The sequence below is a fragment of the Ylistrum balloti genome, unplaced genomic scaffold (genome assembly GCF_031769215.1).
Source record: "Ylistrum balloti isolate Yb309-2 unplaced genomic scaffold, AGI_CSIRO_Ybal_v1 Utg369806, whole genome shotgun sequence".
Taxonomy (NCBI): Eukaryota; Metazoa; Mollusca; class Bivalvia; order Pectinida; family Pectinidae; genus Ylistrum; species Ylistrum balloti.
Genome location: NW_026781981.1, coordinates 273,491 through 294,310, shown reverse-complemented (window position 1 = coordinate 294,310; position 20,820 = coordinate 273,491). Strand labels below are relative to the sequence as shown.

Sequence of the window (20,820 nt, the reverse complement as noted above, 5' to 3'; positions counted from 1 at the left end):
TGACAACAAGAGACACTTCCAGAGTGACAACAGATGATACTTCCTTATCGAAAACAGGAGACAAAAATTGACGACAGGAAACATTATTTATCTTAGATGACTCATCTGCAGTGACTACATGAGCTAATATACCTCAACTGTGACACAAGGCACTGCCTCATTGTGGACAGAGACCCTGTGATCACTCGAGACTACCTCAGTGACAACAAGAAATCCAGTAACCAATTTAGACCTCAACAGTGACACAAGGCACTGCCGCAGTGATGACAGAGACCCTGTGATCACTCGAGACTACCTCAGTGACAACAAGAAATCCAGTGATCAATTTAGACCTCAACAGTGACACAAGTCACAGCACCTCACTAACTTTATGAAGCACTACGTTACAGATATGGAACCCTCATCAGACTTGTTCCCATACGTCCTCGGATGGTGAGTGTCATTTCTATCTAATCTAAAGGTAACACAGCAAATTCTTTGCAGATTTCTTCTCATGTAAAAGGATAAATATGTCTGTTTATCTGCTTATGAATGGGTAGAAACATTTTCTAGTTGGTGTAACGCAAAATTTGCTTGATGTCAGCATTGTATAGAAATTGATATATCAACTATCAGTATAATTCTCATTCTAAGAGGGAAATCTTTGTTTTACTAGGTATGGGGACACTTTACTGACAAGCTTTATGTAATGTTTCCTTCCAATGTTTTCATGTAAAGGAGTCCATGGAACTAGCAGGTCTGATGTAAAGTTCTTTACTAGGTTCTAACTGTACTTTTGATAAGACATGGATTATACCATAAACTTCATTCATTTTACAAAAACTGCAAAATAAACTACATGTAATTGTTTTTATTATGTTTTTGCCACTGAAATAATAAAAATTGATCAACTTTATGAAAAAAAAAACATCATTACTTATGATGACATTATTTTGTCAGTGATGATATAACTTAAGAAATTTTGACCAATCAAAGCGATGCTTTCTAGTCACTGCATTGAAACTTACTGATTTTTCTGTTCGGAGGCAAATGAAGCAAAGGTTGAATAAGTTGGTTCTCCATCAGATCTGTAATATGTGTATTTCTTTGATTTGTAATCAACTATTACCAGGCAACGGCGTAAAATGGAAGAACAACACATAAAACTTTTCACTCATAAAAAAATATAAATATTCTGTCATAACCATGAAACAAGGAAACCATTAAAAATCTTCTATATATCATCATCTTAAACAAAATGATAGAAGTACATGTAGCTGGGGAAAGCCTGTATGTTCGCTCAGGTTACCCTATATCTATTCAGGCCTTGCTGGGGAATCAAACTCTGGCCACCCAGGTTAAAAAGCATGTTTAACTTGCAGACACTGTCAACTTGACCTTGAAAACAATTTTCCTGACCTTTGGTTTACCAGTAATAACAACTTCAAATCTCTCCAAAAACAGAAGTTAGGTATGAAGATGGCTGAAACTCTATGGGAGGAAGGAAAAGGCCAGGTTGTATCCATGTCTGGTTAAACATGTTGGGTTTTGTCTCTAATTCTGACATATGCCAGAGATTTGAAGGTGAAGAGTTATCTTGTCATCTGGTGGTAGAGATATACCAATGGTCTGGTAACTGCTGTGTTAGCCTCATTATAGGGAGGCCATGTTGTGTTGACAACCAGTACGATTTGATTTAATTAAATCATGTCTGCCGATAGGATAAGACCGGAATTGCAGCATTTTGGAACAGAAACAGTACAAAATTTGGGGTTTGTATCCATGTAATTCATTAACAAATATTTCCTCATGAATATGTTTTCCTAACTACCTGAAGAATTTTAATTCAATTAATATAAGGCCTGCAGAAAGTTTGAATTATATTGGTGGTGCTTGAGAAGATCTCTCTGAGTATACATGGACTTCACTCTGTTTTTATCACTGGGACATGGCTGATGTTGACTACAGGTAATGCTTTTTTGTTCTTACAGTAATACTTGATATTTATTGTACATAGCTCCTTACATGGAACGAGACAAAATACAGATTTTAAGTTGTATAATTGCGAAAAAAACTGCACAATTCTAAGTGACTCTATTGACAATCCTACTGTGTGTTTTTCTGACGTCATTTAGGATAATGATATATGACCTTTTAAGTTTTTTGGGATTGCATAATTTAGATAAAGATTAAATGAGAAAGGCTATTGATCATTAAGTGTGTCATGATATCTGTGTAACATGCTTAGATGATATGTCACACCTGTACAAATACAGGATTGGTAATGAACCTGATGAGTCGGTGGTTTATATTATATACAAATGACTGGGAATTAGTGGAAGATATGCATACTAAAGTTTTGGTAATTATTACTGAAATGGAAACGTGATTCACAGAAACCACTACCATAAATATTCAAAGTTCTGCTTTTAAGAATAGTCTGAAAATCAGAACATGATTTTTTAATGAATTTTTTCAAATTTTCATTTGTAGTTTTAGATTTGAATATTTTATAGAAATATTAAATAAGAATTTACACAAAAGTATTGTTAATATCTACAATGTATGAAATCCTAGTAAAATTAAACCAGTTGAGCATTGAATCTTACTGAACCAATGACTACCCACTCTCAAAGTAACAGCTGTATGGAAATATTACTGATGATGTCATTTATGAGGGATGATGTTTGGTGAAACTTTATAAGGTTGTTTGATGACCTGACATTTGTTTGAAGTTTATTTTTTTTATAAAATGATATTCCATGGCATTTGTTCAGTGATAATATTTGACTTTAATGATCTTCCATGCATTTTCACTGCTGCTTGTTTGTTTGCTGGATCTGAGCAACCAGGTTATCTTGTAGTACTGGTGGCTGTCGTACAGAACATCATGCTGGTGGCTGTCACATTCTGTCGTAATCAACTGGGGTTAAGTGTCTTGCCTAAGCACACAAACATGACAGTCTAGGTTGAACGAATCTTTTCTGAGACACACCTACCACCCTGAGCATTGAACCACACACTTCAGATCTACATCTGAAAGTCTGAAACTCTACAGACTGAGCAAACATGGTCCAGTGTTTGTTAATGCAGTGCCATTCATATGCATTAACACTTATATTTGAAAAATTTCAAAATTTACAAAAATACTCTAAATATTATATTACTTAGTTTAAATACTGTATGGTGTGGATGATGTTTGATTGTGACCGCAGGTAATACTACATATGACTGCTTTGGGTATGGGGACATTACATTGTGAAGTATTGTTAAATGATTGTGGCCCAAATAAATGGGTCTGTCTAGCCTCAGACAAATAGACCTACCTTGTGGTGGAGAGGGGTATGTCACAAGGATTGGGCCAGTGTGTCAGTGACAGAGGATAGGGGAGATTTTTACATACCATGCTGACAGATGATATCATAAAACATAGCCAGACATTAACCACTACAGAAAAAGTCTCTTAAAATTTGAGTGTGTTGTCCTGGATCTAGACAAACTTGATAAATGTAGGACATGCATGGACACCTTAGAGATATACAGTCTGTTAATGTCTCAGGAGGCCTGGGCTTCACAATCCTTAGATCCACACTATTAACCTTCTCATGCAACAAATATAAAGACAGGGACAATGTAGCATGTTTAAGGCTTTGTTCTGAAAATGATAATATGGTATGGTGTGTTGTTTTGACATCATGGTCTTGGCATATTAGCATCTAAGAATAGGCGTACAATATTATGTCATGTTAGCATCATAGGCATACAATATTACGTCACTTTACAAAGATGTGTCTCTCTCAACATTATTTTTCATTCACATTGGAATCTTTATAAATCATTCAGCATTGTTTGTCTTATGAATCAGAATCCATAACAGTGTTGTATCTCTATAAGAACATCGAACCAGATACCCTTCCTACTTATCATGCATAAATTTTGTTACATAGATGCATTTTAGGGTGAAATTAGACAAAAGAAATATTCTGATGATTATGACATGTTTTGTAGAGAAATTAGAACTGTATTGTTAGATTTCCTGATTGACATGTGTCTAACTGTAGGAAATACGGGCTGTATTACTATAATATATCACTATAATCACTGACTGTCTACCAGAGTATGTAATTTTCCCACCTGAGGTAATGGATAGGTACACATGGTTCTATGCTACTGATAAACTCTGCTCAGTATTGTCCATTGTGAGGACTTTACAGTTTTGGCGAAGGTCTTAAGGTTGTCAAATTTACTCAAGGGTGCACTCTACGTAAGCAATGTACACACCTCGTTAGTCACAACTTCTAAAATAACGAAATCAAAACAAAAAAAAGAGGTTAGATTTCATTTTTTGTCGTGTGTTGTGCGTACCTGATCGGGTGTCTGATTACAAGTGTGGCTTTACCTGTCGTTAGTTATCTTTGTAAGTACTGGCAGTCAGGATATAGTAACAGGGTAGTTGTAAGTACTCCAAAGTCAATAACAACATCATCTGTACCATCTGGTTTTGTGGAAGGAATTACCTATTCCTTTGTTTGTAAGTAAAACGGGGGTAAGTGTGAGGGTGCATTTCTCAATAACCATTGTGTTTCACCCTTACTTAAAGGTGTGATATTAACATATATACCTGACATCGACAGGTAACTTTAGGATAACTTTGTGATGAAGTATCTATCTTTGGGCAACTTTTAGACTGTCAAGCATTAATTAAGTGAGGCTATATCTGCATTATACGTTTGTAATATACAGATATACCTGTAGCTCGTCAGGTGTGTTTAATATATGCTATTGTAATGATGCATGTGTAATATTTCACAATGTATAAATTACATGGAGATAAATTGTCTCATAGGTAGAAGACATATATATGGAGAAAGTCAAGAGACACCTTGTAATAATTGTGTTCAAGGGTATTAGAGACTTACATGTTTACATATAACAGTTAGGTAAGTATACTTGTATACTTGACTTTTTCAATATCTACGGTCTGCGATTGTCTGTGCCATTGATTGTGACCCAACTTTGTATAAATATAGCACAGACATGACTATCTAAGTGTCAATGTCATGAATGTCGGTTCAGGATAAAGGATTCAAAACTTTCGACATTGGTGTCGTTGTAGACACCAATATATCTGTAAGGACGTAATCCCAACTGGAACTCCTTCTTGCCACAAGTAAGAAAGTATATGTGTAGTATATACGTATATTTATAACTGTTGTTTGAATGGCTTACTGTTTTCCTACCTCGATTCGCTGACCTGTTGAATATTTCATTCTACTGTCTGACCCAGTTAAGGTGTGACAGCTGTTTTAGTTTCAGCAGATGGTAACTCACCTGTGTGGTACTTTCATTTGAAATGTTGATGATGGTTACAGGTGAAATTCTAATTCTGTGTTGTATCAAGGGAAGATTTGAAAGTGACATTGACATGATAATATGGACGGTAAATAAAAATAGCATAACGATATACTTGTCATGGTTTACGGAACAAGTTTTGTGTACATTTTCCCATGCGATTTTTACCTGTCTTAAATACACTTACTTCAGCTAAAGGGCAGTGTGTACTAGCTCAATCATTGTTTACCTGATCAATGTCTATTGCAAGAATCAAGGTGAAGTAAATAGGCTATTACCTGAAATATATTTGCATAAGGTAATTTACAGTTGTGCACAAACTGGTCCAGTGTAGTGAAAATGGCCTGCTTTAGATAAGGGGCTTGCGTATCTCCTGTATTGCAATAACAACTGGTCATTCACTTCAGGTATGGTTCAGGTAGCTAAGAGCTATAGATATTTCTAAAAGTTCATATAAATAACTGCAGTTGATCAGGTCAGAGACCTTTACGAGTGGAGAAATGATGACAATCAATACAAACCATTAGGACATGGGGTCTTTATTACAGTATTATATACATAGATACATCATTACTGCCTCATCCAATACTGCTTGTAATCATCTTAAGTTTTCTAGTGTATCATAGCTTGTTTCTCTACCGTTGGTAAATAGATGTAGGAGAATTATAAAAAATAAAAAAGTACAATCACTTACATGTTCTAGGTGAATGTTTCCCCAACACAAAGCAGTGTTATTTCATTATTCAGTAATAATTGACTCTGCTGTGCGGCGGGAGAGATACAGTACCGGTATATCATATTGTGTGGCTGACCATCTTGGCATGAAAAAGTTTTGTTCAGAATACATATATTCCTCATAATTATGCCCCCTGCCCCCTCAAAAACGTGGGGTTGGGGGCAAATGGTAATGTCCATGTCTGTCATGTCGCATTGCGTCCTGTAATGATTGAATTAAGCACCTAGCAACTTTCAATCTTTGACAGATTTTGGTCGAAAGCTTAATAAAAAGTTCAATTATGTTATGAGTATACTTTGGACATTGATGTGTTTCAGGGACCCAAGGTCACCCTTGCTTTATATGAAAAATTGTTACCTGATTAAAATTTCTTTTGGTATAAGAACTCTGTCTATAATGATATGTGGATTTATGAAGACAAGAAATCTCTGTACAACTTTCATATTATAGTATATGACTTTAGCAAGATCTGATACATACATATACTGGATTGAATTGCTGAAATAAAAAATCTGATTTTGGTGGGTGCTGGGTGATGAATAGATGTAATCACATCCAGAAAAAGTCATAGCTAAGCAGTTTATGGATGTCAACAGAGGAGACTTGATGATAAATAATAATTATCTACTAAAGCTGATGTTGATGAATACACAATTGTTTGTTTTAAAAGGTCTTCTGTCAAAGTTGACATAAATGTCATAGCCTAATGGAAGGTTTATGATAAAGCTTGTGGTTTAGAGCAATCACTGATATTTATTTCTAAAGTGCCTTAATTTGTTTGTATTGTTTTAAAATGTCACACGTCTTGTTTAGCTGGGTAAATAGACTAACACTGGAATAAGTATGATAGTATTTCTTGTAAGTGTGAGAGTGCAAATTTAGATGAATATTTGTGGAGGAGAGTCTCTTATTGTGAGGCACTCATTGGTACTTCACTGTTCTTATTGGTCGGATGTGTTACTTTATGTATGGGAAAGAGGCTGTGAAAATGAAACTTCTTTGTCAGATTTAGAAGAGGTTAGTGATGTACAGCTTACGATACACTCTAGGGCTGATTTGAAATGATTGACAATGTGTTATAGAATGACATATGCTGGTTTGATATTTAAAATTGTCTTGTTTAGGGGATATTTTGGTGTTTTGATATTACATGTGGAGTATTCACTTCACTGATTTACACTCATTGATATTCCCTATAACATTTACAGCCTACATCTGTAGGTAAAGCTGATGACATAGTGTTGTTGATTTTACTTACATTTTAATGTTGTTGATAATGATTCTGTCTACATCAGGCCTAATGTGGGGTATAGATTACACAAAGTGCACTCCTTTGTTGAATGTGTGGGAGGGAGGTATAGAAAGTTACAAGGTGAAGCCTCTCTATACCTGGGTATGTGTTTCATAGTAACTAACTGCAAGGTATAACCAGTAGCTATAAATATTCTATACAAGTTGTGTATACTGATATTTATATAAAATAATTGATTCTCGAAAAAAAAGAGATTACAATATTTTGTTTTAACCTTAACACTGTTTTTTATGAAGATATAGGCCATGTCCTCTTTACACAGCAATAAGCGTGTCCACTTTACACAGCAATAAGCCTATGACCAGTAATAAGCCCAGGTAGATTTAATGCAGTTTCGAGCAATATGTAGCATGTCATTGTTCAGTAATAAGCCTTGGGCTCCCTTATTGGATCCAGGTAAGTATAGGTTCCTGGGGTACACTGTAGGTATACTGGTGTTTTCATAGTAGTGCTAATGGAAACAAGCTAAAACTTGTTCTTTATAGAGGAGGTATCAGATTGTCAAAGAACAGATTTAAAACAGTTTCTACAATTTGTGAAATGATCTCTCAATCCTTTTTGTTTTTTTACAAATTAGATCTTAGTTTTCAAAATGTGTTCACGTATCGAGATTTCAATCAAATTAGTTTCTGTATAGAGATTTCATAATTTGATTGAACTTTTGGAATCTGTTTAATGTTTGAAAATAGTTGTTTTTATGTACTTGAAATCTATTTGATGATTTATTAAGTCTTCCTGTCAGTATTGCTCATGAACACATTTAAAGACATTCGGAAGGAAGGAAATAGCAGGTTATAATTGAAATTTAAGATTTCATCTATCAAGCATTACTTCCTGTTATTAGAGAGTTCAGCTGTTGGATGATATGTAGACAATTCAAGTATAAACAGATCTGATATCATATGCCTGTATTTAAAAACAGAAAACAAGGCGAACATTTTCAGGATAGTATCATATTACCTACAGGAAATAGCAATAGTTGGCATGTCAGAAGACATTAGGATATATATACAAGTACAGATCTGGGTAGTGAAGAAAATATACATTATATATACAGGACCATAGTTTGATTAAACTAATTATCTTTTAAATATGACTGCGAACAATCAGGAAAACTTAACTCTTAGGAGCAACATTTACAAACGTTCCTTAAGGTAATATCAAAACTCGGTTCCATATCACAATCATTCCTTGTGGAAATCTTCTTGAGATATTTTTTAAATTCCATTTATGGTTTTCAATTTTCTGTTTCATCATTTTCCTTCGTGACATAACTTTGATCATGCCATTGTGGTATTCTATTCTAAGCATCAGATAACCAGACAGCTAGCTTTCAAATTACTTCATAAAGTATCTTTTATTTATGAGAGTGTCATAATAGATCTATTGAAATCTTTTATCATATATAGCTCTTGAATATTTGAGGCCCTAAATGTTAGGCGATCTATATGTTACATAAATCCAGTTGTGTGCCTGATGAGGATGTTTATTATGACTCCCATCCCTATGTATTGTGTACAGTCACCAGTTTAGTTGTGTACCTGATGAGGATGTTTATTTTGACTCCCATCCCTATGTATCGTGTACAGCCACCAATAGTTTATGTTTGACCCTATAGAAATAAACGTGTATGTGAAAAACACCTGTATCCTTCCTTCTGTATGAGAACATAGGCACCTACAACCTGTTCCTTACTCCCCTATCTATCACATCACCATGCCAGTCAGATTTAGGTTTTTTATTGCCTATGGGAGGTCCTAGACTATCAGAGAAATCTAATGTGTGTCTTCAGCATCTGTAGCAGTTCTGGTTCAGTATCTCACATTTTAGTTACAGATAACATGTACAGACCGTACTGCAGCAGCCATTCTGCTTCTCATGTCCAGATTTCTAGATAGATGGTTTATGTATAAAAACCACACCTGGTTATTACAGATCAGATTTGCAATTAAAGCAATAACTAGGTTTATAAAAAACATTTTGTTTTAAATCTTGAAAAAAAAGTATCAAGTGATTTTGTCAGTAAATTCAACTTCTATAATTAAAGATAATTTTCCAGTAAAATTTTAATGTAAAATGAATATTGAAGATAAAACAATCTTTGATGCTGAGAAAAATATCATAGATATGCTGTTGTCACATTTCACTACTTTTGATTGAAGCTACATTTCAAAAGAGTATTTATATTGTTAATATAGCTGAAATATGGTAGAAGTAAGTTATTTATTTACTTTACTGAAGACACATCTACTTTTTCTGAATTTTAAAGACCTTTAGCACATAAAACAGGAGAGCTGACATACATTTAAATGATATGCTAGAGGCAATGATGCACTTTTAAACACCTGTATGGTTCAGCTGGAACTCTTTGATTTTGGAAAACAGGAAAGGTACCTGGGGTTAGATTTTTAATGTAATGTGAAGTAAAATGTTTTAAAGTGATATGGTTCTATTTTAAAGTTCTGATTTTAAGTATCTTTATGCATTAGTAGTGTTTTTAGCTGTGTATAGATGAGATGTAGTCATAGTGATGGACCTGATTACTGAGGTCAAGTGGTCATTCCTGTAGAATGCCTTTCAACACTGCACTTTGTGCAGTAAGCTGTGCACCACCCAGAGACCAGCCAATATTGTGTTTGATCATTCTGCGTTCTTTGAAATCTGACGAAGTTGATGGGAGATTAAGATAAGAGATTGGAGTCAAAGGGTCGTAACTAGAGGACTGTATTGCAGACTTTTCGACAACAGTGACTTTGGGGGACAGTCTTGTATTAAACATTACCAACATATGTAATTGTAGTAGTCTAGCCATTCAGTTTTACTTGGTCATACATTGTTCTTTGGTTATGTATGTTACAGGGGATGTCATACAAACTTTAGTCCGGGGGTGTCTTTTTGGGTGATTTTACAGAGTGTACCTTAATATGGGTGTATCTTAAAGAATGTGTTTAAGTCTAAATGTACCTTATAGGGTGGGTAAATATATGTATATCTTAATTTGTGTGTCTTAGTTTAAGTGTATCTTATATCTTACACAATATATCTTACAAGATTTATCTCACAGGTTGTGTGTCTTAGTACTCTTAGTATGGGAATATCTTACAAGATGTATCTTAAAATGTGAGAACCTTAGAGGAGTTATCTTACAGGTTGTATCTTAGTACTCCTAGTCTAGGTGCAGTCTTATAGAATGTGTCTTATCGTGGGTGTATCATGCATCTTGCAGGATATATTTTACATTGTGTGTCTTAGTATGGCAATATCTGAAAGGATTACAGGATGTTTCTTAAAGGGGAGTATCTTATAGGCTGTGTCTAAATACTCCTAGTCTAGGTGCAATCTTACAGAGCATGTCTTACTCTGGGCGTATCTTGTATCTCGCAGTATATACACTATCTTACATGGTGGCATAGACCACCAGTGTCCTGCTCTGTCCAAGTCTACTCTGTTTACAGGATTTAAAGTTATTTCATACAAAATTAACCTTGTCTTGTACATATAAGGTTATTTAATCAACTCTGAACCAGAAGGGATATTGTATGCTTAAGCTTCCATTCAATAGAGATTAGAAGAAAGTGTGTCATGCGTGGGAAAATGGTTATGTTAATCTGATTAGTGGTTTAATGAGATTAACACTGATATTACCTAACATTACAAAAACGGATTTCTGTATGGTCACTGACTATGGTCTAGCTGACCTCTGATCTCTAGCCTTATGATGTTCTCGTCCTTTGATGTCCATATGGTGTCCTAAGGGAGATTAATCCATGACCAAGGGAATGGTCATTTCAAAGCTGAAATCCTCTCTTTAATACCTCTTTTGTTGATAGACAGTGTCTCAGAATTGTACCTGCAGGAAATAAACACCTTTAATGTTAAACTGAATTGAGAACGTCTTAAGGCTGTATGCTATGTTTTAAATACATTGCCTGACAAGGAAGGTAGTTCTTAATGACTTTGTTTTGTTTCCCTGTGAATGTCAAGGTCATTTGAGGCATGCACTGTTTTTGACCTTTCATTAGATGGTTGCTGGTACATTATGTACCTATGTGAACACCATGCAGGAGGCCACACCATGCTATCCAGAGCAACTGAGATAAAATGTGTACCCAAGGACACCACCCACAAGAGTATAAAGTGACCTCATCTTCCTGTCAAACACTCATTACCTGGGATAGGGATCAAATTGTGACATTCTACTGACTATGCCATTGCACCCCCAACCCTCTCTGTTCCCATATTTCATAATTTTTGATAGACAGAAAAATATTTGATATCATTGAAATGAGATTCTATTTGAGCTGACAATGTGAGACAATTAAACTTTGCTCATACAAAACACTGTTTTGCATAAAGGATATAGTACTTTAAATTCATTGTTATATGAAGGAATAAAGGAATTAAAAGGTACTTTAATATATTTTAACAAGAAGGAAATAGTGCTTAAATTTATTGCTCAATAAAGGAAATTGTATAATTCACCCAAAGTTTATGTATTTAGGATCACTGTCAAGATTGTCACCTTAAATACCCACACTACTTGTCTTAAGTGTTCTTTTGTTATCATTGAAAAAGCAAACCATGAAATTGAGTTGTTACTGGAGCCCTAAGGACACAAGTTAGTTTTGCTGGTATTATGATAAGCTGGCATTTGTTGTGGACTTAAAACCATTTTGATAACCCCTATAGGCCAGAAATAGATCGTGACTATACATTATCTTGTTCAGTCCATTTTGGAAATTTAGGAATGTCTGTTTCAAAGTATAAAAGAGTTACAGACATTGAAAAATTGAACTGGACAGGTTCTAGTTGACAAGATTTATAACAGGACAACATGATAGCAAAATATATTGCCTAAAACTGTGGTACATACATCTGATAAAATGGAAGATGTGAGAGAGGAAGGACACCTAGAGGATTTTAATCTTGATTGGGATTTAGTCAAAGATGGAAGAGATTTAACTGAAGATGGGTAAGAATTCACACTAGATAAAGGTGATGTGTTACTAGTATCCATGAAATTAACAGTTAACAAGTGATTGTACCAGTAATTTGTGAAGGTGTAGATTTACATTTAAGGAACATTGTTTATAAAATTGGTAGAAAACATGAAGTATTGTTAAGATTCTCTGATATCGTATGTATAGGTAAAAGTAACAAACCAGTGGCTTTCCAAGTGAGTAATACAGAGAGGCAGTGATCGTCGACATGCGGGTCCCAAGTCCTGTACTTATGGAATTTTGATAGGACTCATAGTAATTATGGAAATACTTAATTTTAACGTGTGAGACCCATTGTTTTAGCAATTAATTTGAAAAGGACTCATAATAACAAATTATAGATTGATCACTGAGAGGGTGCTTATCTTAACCTCCTGAAAAAAAAAACAAATGAAGACTAGAAATGATGAAGGTAGGGGGCGAGGACTTCCCCAATCAATTTATACCAGGTATACATTGTATCATAAAAAAGAATTATCGGTTTAGAGTGGACGATGAAACAGTAACTAAAACATCTGTCACCTAAGGGTGTGTGACGGGTGGGGATAACAAAAATATTTCAATAGTGACTGTTATTGATTTCTTACAGCTGCTACCTAAAAGCATGATTGAATGAAATATAGCTTTTCAGGATAGGTTAGGCGTAAATGTATATCACAAAACAACATGTTTTTAGTGAACTATAACAGACTTAGTGTTTTAATTTATACTAAGGCAATTTAAGGTATGTACTTCAACCATTTATACACTAATAACAGGTAGGTTGAATGTGTGGACGGATATGCTAGGCTAATCATATGTACAGTACAACAGTTTGGTAGTACAATAGTTTGTTTTGTGTTTGTAGATTATGTGTGCACTATAGCGGGTACTAAAGGTGTTCAAGGCTAAGGTACACAGGTATCTGTCTACTTACCCTGGTAGTATAAAGCACCACGCAATGACTTGGGAACAAGTTTAGTTTGTATATATAATTGTTGATTACTTGTGATTAATATAAGTTAAACCAACATTGGAGTGTTACACCGATAGACACTACCAGGTAGGTACCAATATACTAAATCATATATCAGGGCAAAGTCTAGATTGTGAGATATATAAATTGACAGGCACTGCCTGTGTATTCTGAAATCCTCTGATAGTTGTCACTACTGGTGACTGTTTTACCTGTATAATCTGCAATCCTCTGATAGCTGTCACTACTGGTGACTGTTGCACTTGTATTATCTGACATCCTTTGATAACTCACTGCCGGTGACTGATGTACCTGTGTTATGTGACAATCTCTAGTCACACATAGCTGATGTACCTGTGTTATGTGACAATCTCAAGTCACACACAGCTAATGTACCTGTGAAATGTGAAAGTGTAATGTGACAATCTATAGTCACACACAACTGATGTTTGTACCTGTGTAATGTGACAATTTCTAGTCACACATAACTGATGTATGTACCTCAGTAATGTGACAATCTCTAGTCACACACAGCTGATGTATGTACCTGTGTAATGTGACAATCTCTAGTCACACACAGCAGATGTATGTGCCTCTGTTATGTGACAATCTCTAGTCACACACAACTAATATATATGTACCTCTGTAATGTTACATGTGTCTCTGTAATGTGACAATCTCTAGTCACACACAACTGATATATGTACCTCTGTAATGTGACAAGGTAGCCCTTACTTTCTTGGTTTTTAAAATACTGTAGTTAGTTAACAAACAAAACATGTATTATTGGCAGGAAGTTATATCCAATATTAAAAGCTATCAACCAAGAGTTAAATATGATGAGCCGTCCTCTCTTAATACATTAAAGGTAATTGATCACCGCTGTGAATTTAATGAGCATTAAGTAGGCTTCCTGTGTGTACTGGATGAGTGATTGATTCCTCCCTTTAGAGCTTGAGGCTTATAATGATTATTATAAATCATTATTGTTATACAGCTTGGTAATACAAAATTAGGGATCATGTGGTTTTTGTCATTTAGATGCAGTAGTGTAGTGGCTGTTGCATATAAATAGAGAGATAATGAAACCATTCTTTAATCTATGGCAATGAAAATGAAATTACACCTAAAAGGTATTGAATTCTGTTATCATGGAAATTGATTTACGGATATTTTGCTGAATAATATGTACATCAATTTAATTTCAAATTTCATACAATGACAACGTGATGTCAACTTTAAAATAAATATTACTAGTTGTAATTTCTGCATGGATTACCTCCCTTGGGAAAGGTATGGAACTAACCATTGAGACAAACTTTTTCAGTCAACTCCTTTAGGATATTGTCAAGAAACTGTATATCTATGGATTTTGTGGCTGTTCCTTAAATAACAATGAAAATACATGGGATAAGTTTAGTGTATATGTACATGGAAATATGGTTTCTGTCCCCTAGTAGGTGTAGCATGCTTCATGGATGCTGCAGACTCCAGTTTGATTCCTGTCATCACACCCACCAAGAATGTGTTTTCATTTTGGCACCCAACAGAATCCCACAGATTGTGGTAGTTGTATCGTCACAGTTAAGATTTGAAAAATGTGCTTGCTTATCTTATTCAAAATGTCCATGACATTTTCCACCAAGCATGACACAGTTTTAATTATGTTATATAGTACAAGTTATCAAGGCTTCATCTGATAGTACGGAGTGCTGTTTAGTGCTGAAAAACAAGTTTTATATCTATAGGTATAAGTGTAGTGGTTTATATATGAAAACATGTTGATAGGTGTAAAAATACATCAATGATTGGACAGAACTGCACTCAGGTAATATCCTCACCCAGAGATAGTGTGATGGGTGTGGAGAGTTATGTAATGGGTGAGGGCTGATCTTTGATAGGGAACAAGGGGTGCCTCCCATTGGAAGAGTGCAGGTTTATGAGTTTATTTACTGGGAGCACCAGGTCGGTGATATCTTACCCCCAAATGATAAATCACCATCTCTTGATGCTAAGAACGTTCATTCCCGTAATATCAAATATAAAAAAAAATTGAATAATATCATAAAGTGAGTTTTGCTGATAAAACATTTGAGCTCTAGATATGTTGATTTGTGTTTATCACTTGAGCATCAGAATATAAATATTGTGCATTCTCCTCATGAGGGTTCCCAGGCAATAATTTATTGACTATTAAAAATGAAGATAGAAAGTAAGAATATCTGACTAGTGATAAACGATAACATATAACAGAGGTTTCCTACACCTTATAAAAATAATGCGAAACTTAACTAATCAACATTCACAACCAGAGCTTTATATTTTTAGCTCGCTTGGTGTGAAAATGAATATTTTTCACGCAAGAAGTACTTTATAATACATCTTGAAGTGAAGGGTATAAAATTTGATGTCCTGGTGAATGTGTGGATCATTACAGGTAGGTTTGACAGGGATGTTTAGTTTTTTTTTGTCTAGTGTTGTACAAAATAAACAATTAAGACAATCCTCGTGTCACAGATTTTAAAAGGAATCCCTACACATGTACCTGGCTGGGTGTCACCTGTTCGTGGGTGAATGGACTTTAAAAGTGTCAGTGGAAGTGTGATTAAGCAAATCAGTGATTCAGTTTGAATATTTCATCTAACTGGGAAAGATACAAAACTGCCACAGATCAAATGTAAAGGATTTTGAAGAGAGGAGCTAAAAAGAAGGTTAGAGGGTGACAGAAGACTTCTGAAGTCTCATTGTTTCTGTTTTGGAGGGTGAGAGAAGACTTTTCCAGTCTCTTTGTTTCTATTTTGGAGGGTGAGAGAAGACTTTTCCAGTCTCTTTTGTTTCTATTTTGGAGGGTGAGAGAAGACTTTTCCAGTCTCATTGTTTCTGTTTTGGAGGGTGAGAGAAGACTTTTCCAGTCTCATTGTTTCTATTTTGGAGGGTGAGAGAAGACTTTTCCAGTCTCTTTGTTTCTATTTTGGAGAGTGACAGAAGACTTTTCCTGTCTCTTTGTTTCTATTTTGGAGGGTGAGAGAAGACTTTTCCAGTCTCTTTGTTTCTATTTTGGAGAGTGACAGAGGACTTTTCCTGTCTCTTTGTTTCTATTTTGGAGGGTGACAGAGGACTTTTCCTGTCTCTTTGTTTCTATTTTGGCACAAGAAACTGGAGGCCTTAATGGTTGAATACTGCAAGATTTATCATCACATGACAGAGGTTCAAAATCCTGGGCTCAGAGATATCATTTTATCTGACACAACTATGTGTTAAGTAGATTAGAAATCTATATTCATTTATATACAGGAACTGTTGCTTGTAGAAATTCTGTTACTGTTGTCCTGAATGTTTCTGTGTATACAGATGTTTCTGGTAATTACACTAAAAATATGACAAGGAATTTGACCTGAACAGAATTGTGCCCAACTGTGACAAAGAGCGCTGATGACAGGAATTAAAACATATCAGTGCATTTGAACTTAGCATAAAGGCCAGGAATTCCCTATTGTTGTATTATCTGTACAACTGATACAGCAGGATGACGTCTAGGTGTAGGAAAAGTTTGAGTATGTAAGTATTTGTGTAAATGAACAAAAGTACATATGTACGTGTACCATTATTGTCATATCTCAGAATTTTTAACATTATTTTTTATTTCGAATCTCATAAACTTTTATATTGTATATCGGGTTAAAATTGTATCGAGAATGTATATCAATTACACTCATAAGTTTTACTTATCGTCAATATGTGCCATTGGAACAGTGTATACAAATGGTTATATTAGACTCTATATAGAACCATTAAATAAAAATTGTAATTGTAATTTTCTATGTAAATCAGTTACCTATATGCAGAAGTGACCTCAGCGCTTCCATTACAGTGATATAGGGATGTAATGTGGGATGTGGTGATACTGGGAAAGGTATAGCTATTTTATTGATGTGAGAACAGTGTAACATTCAAATAATACCACATAGATAAAAGGAACACACTTTGTGGTTGACCTTAACTGATAGTAGAATGATATGTGATGACAGACAATACCAAGTACAATATACGTAAGTTTGTAGTAACTGTAATACTGAATCAGAAACTGCATGGTCAGTCACTGGTAGCTTTTATGTAAACAGTTTGGAGGTTCTGGGTTCAAATCCATTGTGTAATTTTTACACATACCTACTGTTGTAAGAAAATTTACAAAATGAAGTTTCTAAAATGGTTATGTAATGATATAGCAGTATAGGTATTTAAATGGCGTCTCTATGTAGTACTAACATTGTCAGAACACTGATACTCATCAGTGAGATAACACCTAACGATAGAAAGAAACCAGTATTACCAATCTACCAATACTTCACCTAAAAGCATTTTTACAGAATTGAAACTGGACGAAATTTTCAAAAAAGAAATTATTTTCAAAATAAATCATCTGTATGTGCCTAGATATGTACCTTGGTGTGTCATTCTATATCTTTGATATATGTCTTTGATTCTTTATAAGTTAGGCCTTGAGTCCAAGAATTCACTTTTGATTTGTAGGGGAGATAACTCAACACTTGGCTTCAAAGCTATCAAAATTTTGAAGTGTCAGTACCCATATCTCATAGATATCACATCAAGGACACAACTCATTTACTGTGTTTTTTTTACTGGAGAGATAAAAAGAAATTAAACATGAAAGTCACTGAGCATTTAAACCTCAGCATGCTTGTCTTTACAGACAAAAAAAATGTTTAAATTAAACAAGTTGTGAAACTGGAAACACATATATCAAGCATATGAAATAAATAGTCACTTTGTCATGCCAAAGCAAGAAATGAAGAGTGTATTTAAGGGAAACATTTAGATGTGACCGGTCAGGGTTTAGTTTGCAGATGGGGAGGGGGTTTATATTTGTGATGTAGGAGCACCGAGATAGATATGTATCAGATAAAAATCAATAAGGATAGACCAGGAATGTAGTCGAGTAAGATAGCAACATTTTAATGGAAACCGATTCCGTGTCTATCAGACATTCCACAGGATTTCACTACTCACTCTAAAAATGACAAATCCTTCTGGCTATTTACAGGAATCGGTGAGATTGATACTAATACACTATTTCTCCAACAGTGGAGTTAGTGCCGCCTGCTACTAGACCTCCGATGATTAGTGTTATCAGCAGGGAAAGGTGAGGGGGACTAAACTCTCACAATCTTCATTGAAGTTTTCCAATTTGGGGTTTTTATCAGACTTATCTTGAACATTTGATGGTTTGTTGCTCGAGAGTTGGTGGAATAATCAGTGTATCTCTCGCAGACTTTGGTCCAGCTTACAGTTCACAATAAAAATCATTTCTGAAATTTCTTATCAAACGTGATAAATCTTGAAGGTTGAGTATGAAATGACCAGGTTAGGAAACGGCATGCCTGATAACAATATCATTCAAAAATTTCTAAAAAATATGAAACAGACTTTGGTCAACAGAATAATTCAAGCTAGCCAAACTTTTGAAGTTTTGTGTGTAAATGATGGGAAAAAGTTGTAAAACTTACCTTCACACATACAATTTGTGTGTAGCCTGAACACATCACCCTTCACTCATATGACACATTTGTTGAGAAAATCACACCTTTACGCCAAGGCAACCAATTCAGTGGGTGATTTTTTTTTCATTTTTAATAAGTATACGTTTTATCTGATGACCTAGGGAATGATAAGCCATTTAACCCTGACAGGCGTATGTTAGATATATTTACATTATTCTCATTCAGAACCTTTCTGGTTGGAAATATTTCAAGTGTTGTTTGTGAAAGTTTAGATAGTATGAAGTGAATATCACGACCATAAAATTGGATGTATTATGATGCTGTGATTTTACACTGATATCAACAATGTGAAGCAAGCTAAATGGTTTGCACTTTAAAAACTGAAATGTTACAAGTGGCAATTGGAATACAGAAGCGCAAATCAACATACAACAATACTTGACAGGAGTTTGATATTTTCCAGCTGTTTGGTTAATACAGTAGGTGAAATGGCTCCATTGTGAAATCGGATATTGAACGTTTGGAAAAAAATACTGTGGAGGTAAATTATGTAACTGGTTCTTTGACTTGACTTGATATTTCGAGGATGATTGATTGTGTTTTCAACAGAAATTGAAGAATGGCTCAGGAACATTCAAGTGTGCCACATACAAACAGTGGGAGATTAATAACACTCCGGATATATTTCCAATAGGACAATTGGATTGTGGAGAGGAAATCCGATCTCTCAAAACTGGCATTCTTTATGATTTCATAAAGCTAGAAGGCTCAATAGAGAGCTCTTGTCTGAACATGGATCAAGTTTCAAATTGATGGTGTGTTGTTTGGAGGAGGACAGAATTAGCGCAGTATTTTATGATTGTCTTTTTGTTTTACAAGGATAAAATTAGAATCAGCTGGACCTGGTCAGGTGGACATGTGGAGCTAAAAGTCATCAGAAAACAGACAAGGAAAATTGTTGGGGTTCTATTGTTAAAATTACATAAGTATATGTTTTTAAAAATGCAGGAGAAATGATTAAGTAACAGATTGTAATGATGCGGTGACAGATTGGATTTGGTGATTATTACATGTGATGGATGGGGGGTTCAGAGAGATATCCTGGACATAGGGGTAACAAAGCTGCAGCTGAATCTGATACAGCAGTTCTGTCAAGGACTATGACTTGTTAGGGTGATAGACTGAAGGTGGTATGTAAAAAGGAAATGATTATGTCCTGTTACCAGGGAAATATTTTTCAATTCAGTTCTGAACCTGTTGTCAGGGAAACTTCAGCACAAACCTGTTATAACAGAAATCTTTATATAAGTTGTTGTTAGGGAAATCTTGTTTGGAAAATCTTGGTATGAACCTGTTGTCAGGGGGACATTGCCACGGAAACTTTTATCACTGAAGTATTGACAGGGACAGAAAAAGAAAATTTGACAAGTTGATGTGGAAACATATTCCACATATATATATATGGTTCTATTTCTTGAATGATATGAGGTTCAGTGTTTTAAGGTCAAGTACTTATTGAATGTAAAATATTCATGAAGTGACAAAATGAACACTGCAGTGTTTAGGAATAGCCTAAGGAGGCAACACAACATCAAAGTCATCCACTTCACACTCTGATGTAAATCTGAACCAATCATTATCTCACATTTCAAAATTATACATATAAATAACTTTGTGGACTTAAGGGGAACTTTAGAAGTGGTTTCATTCCCTGAGAACTTTGACACTGTCCTCGGCCATATCTGTTGACCTGACAGTACACAGACTGGTGTAAGGTGATTTCTTCCGGCTGTCAAAGTCACCTGGACCAACTTAATGACTTTAACGACTGCTCTGATATAAAAATTTGGCCTAGGCTTTGATTGTAATGACAGGAAGAGGTTGAGGTCAATCGAATAGAGCTTGATTTACAGAATCTTCAGTGGGATGTGGAGAGACTCGGAGGAGTTATCAGATGCCTCTACTTT

General features: G+C 35.0%; 1 protein-coding gene across 1 annotated transcript in view; it reads left to right on the top strand.

Moving 5' to 3' along the window:
- The first annotated feature begins 213 nt into the window (after positions 1-213).
- LOC132544647 (breast cancer anti-estrogen resistance protein 3 homolog) overlaps positions 214-20,820 on the top strand; it is a 45,039-nt gene continuing 24,432 nt past the window's right edge. The window contains exon 1 of the mRNA XM_060208269.1: positions 214-432. Within this exon, the coding sequence (XP_060064252.1) occupies positions 371-432 (62 nt within the window). The 5' untranslated portion in view covers positions 214-370. The remainder of the gene's footprint in view (positions 433-20,820) is intronic.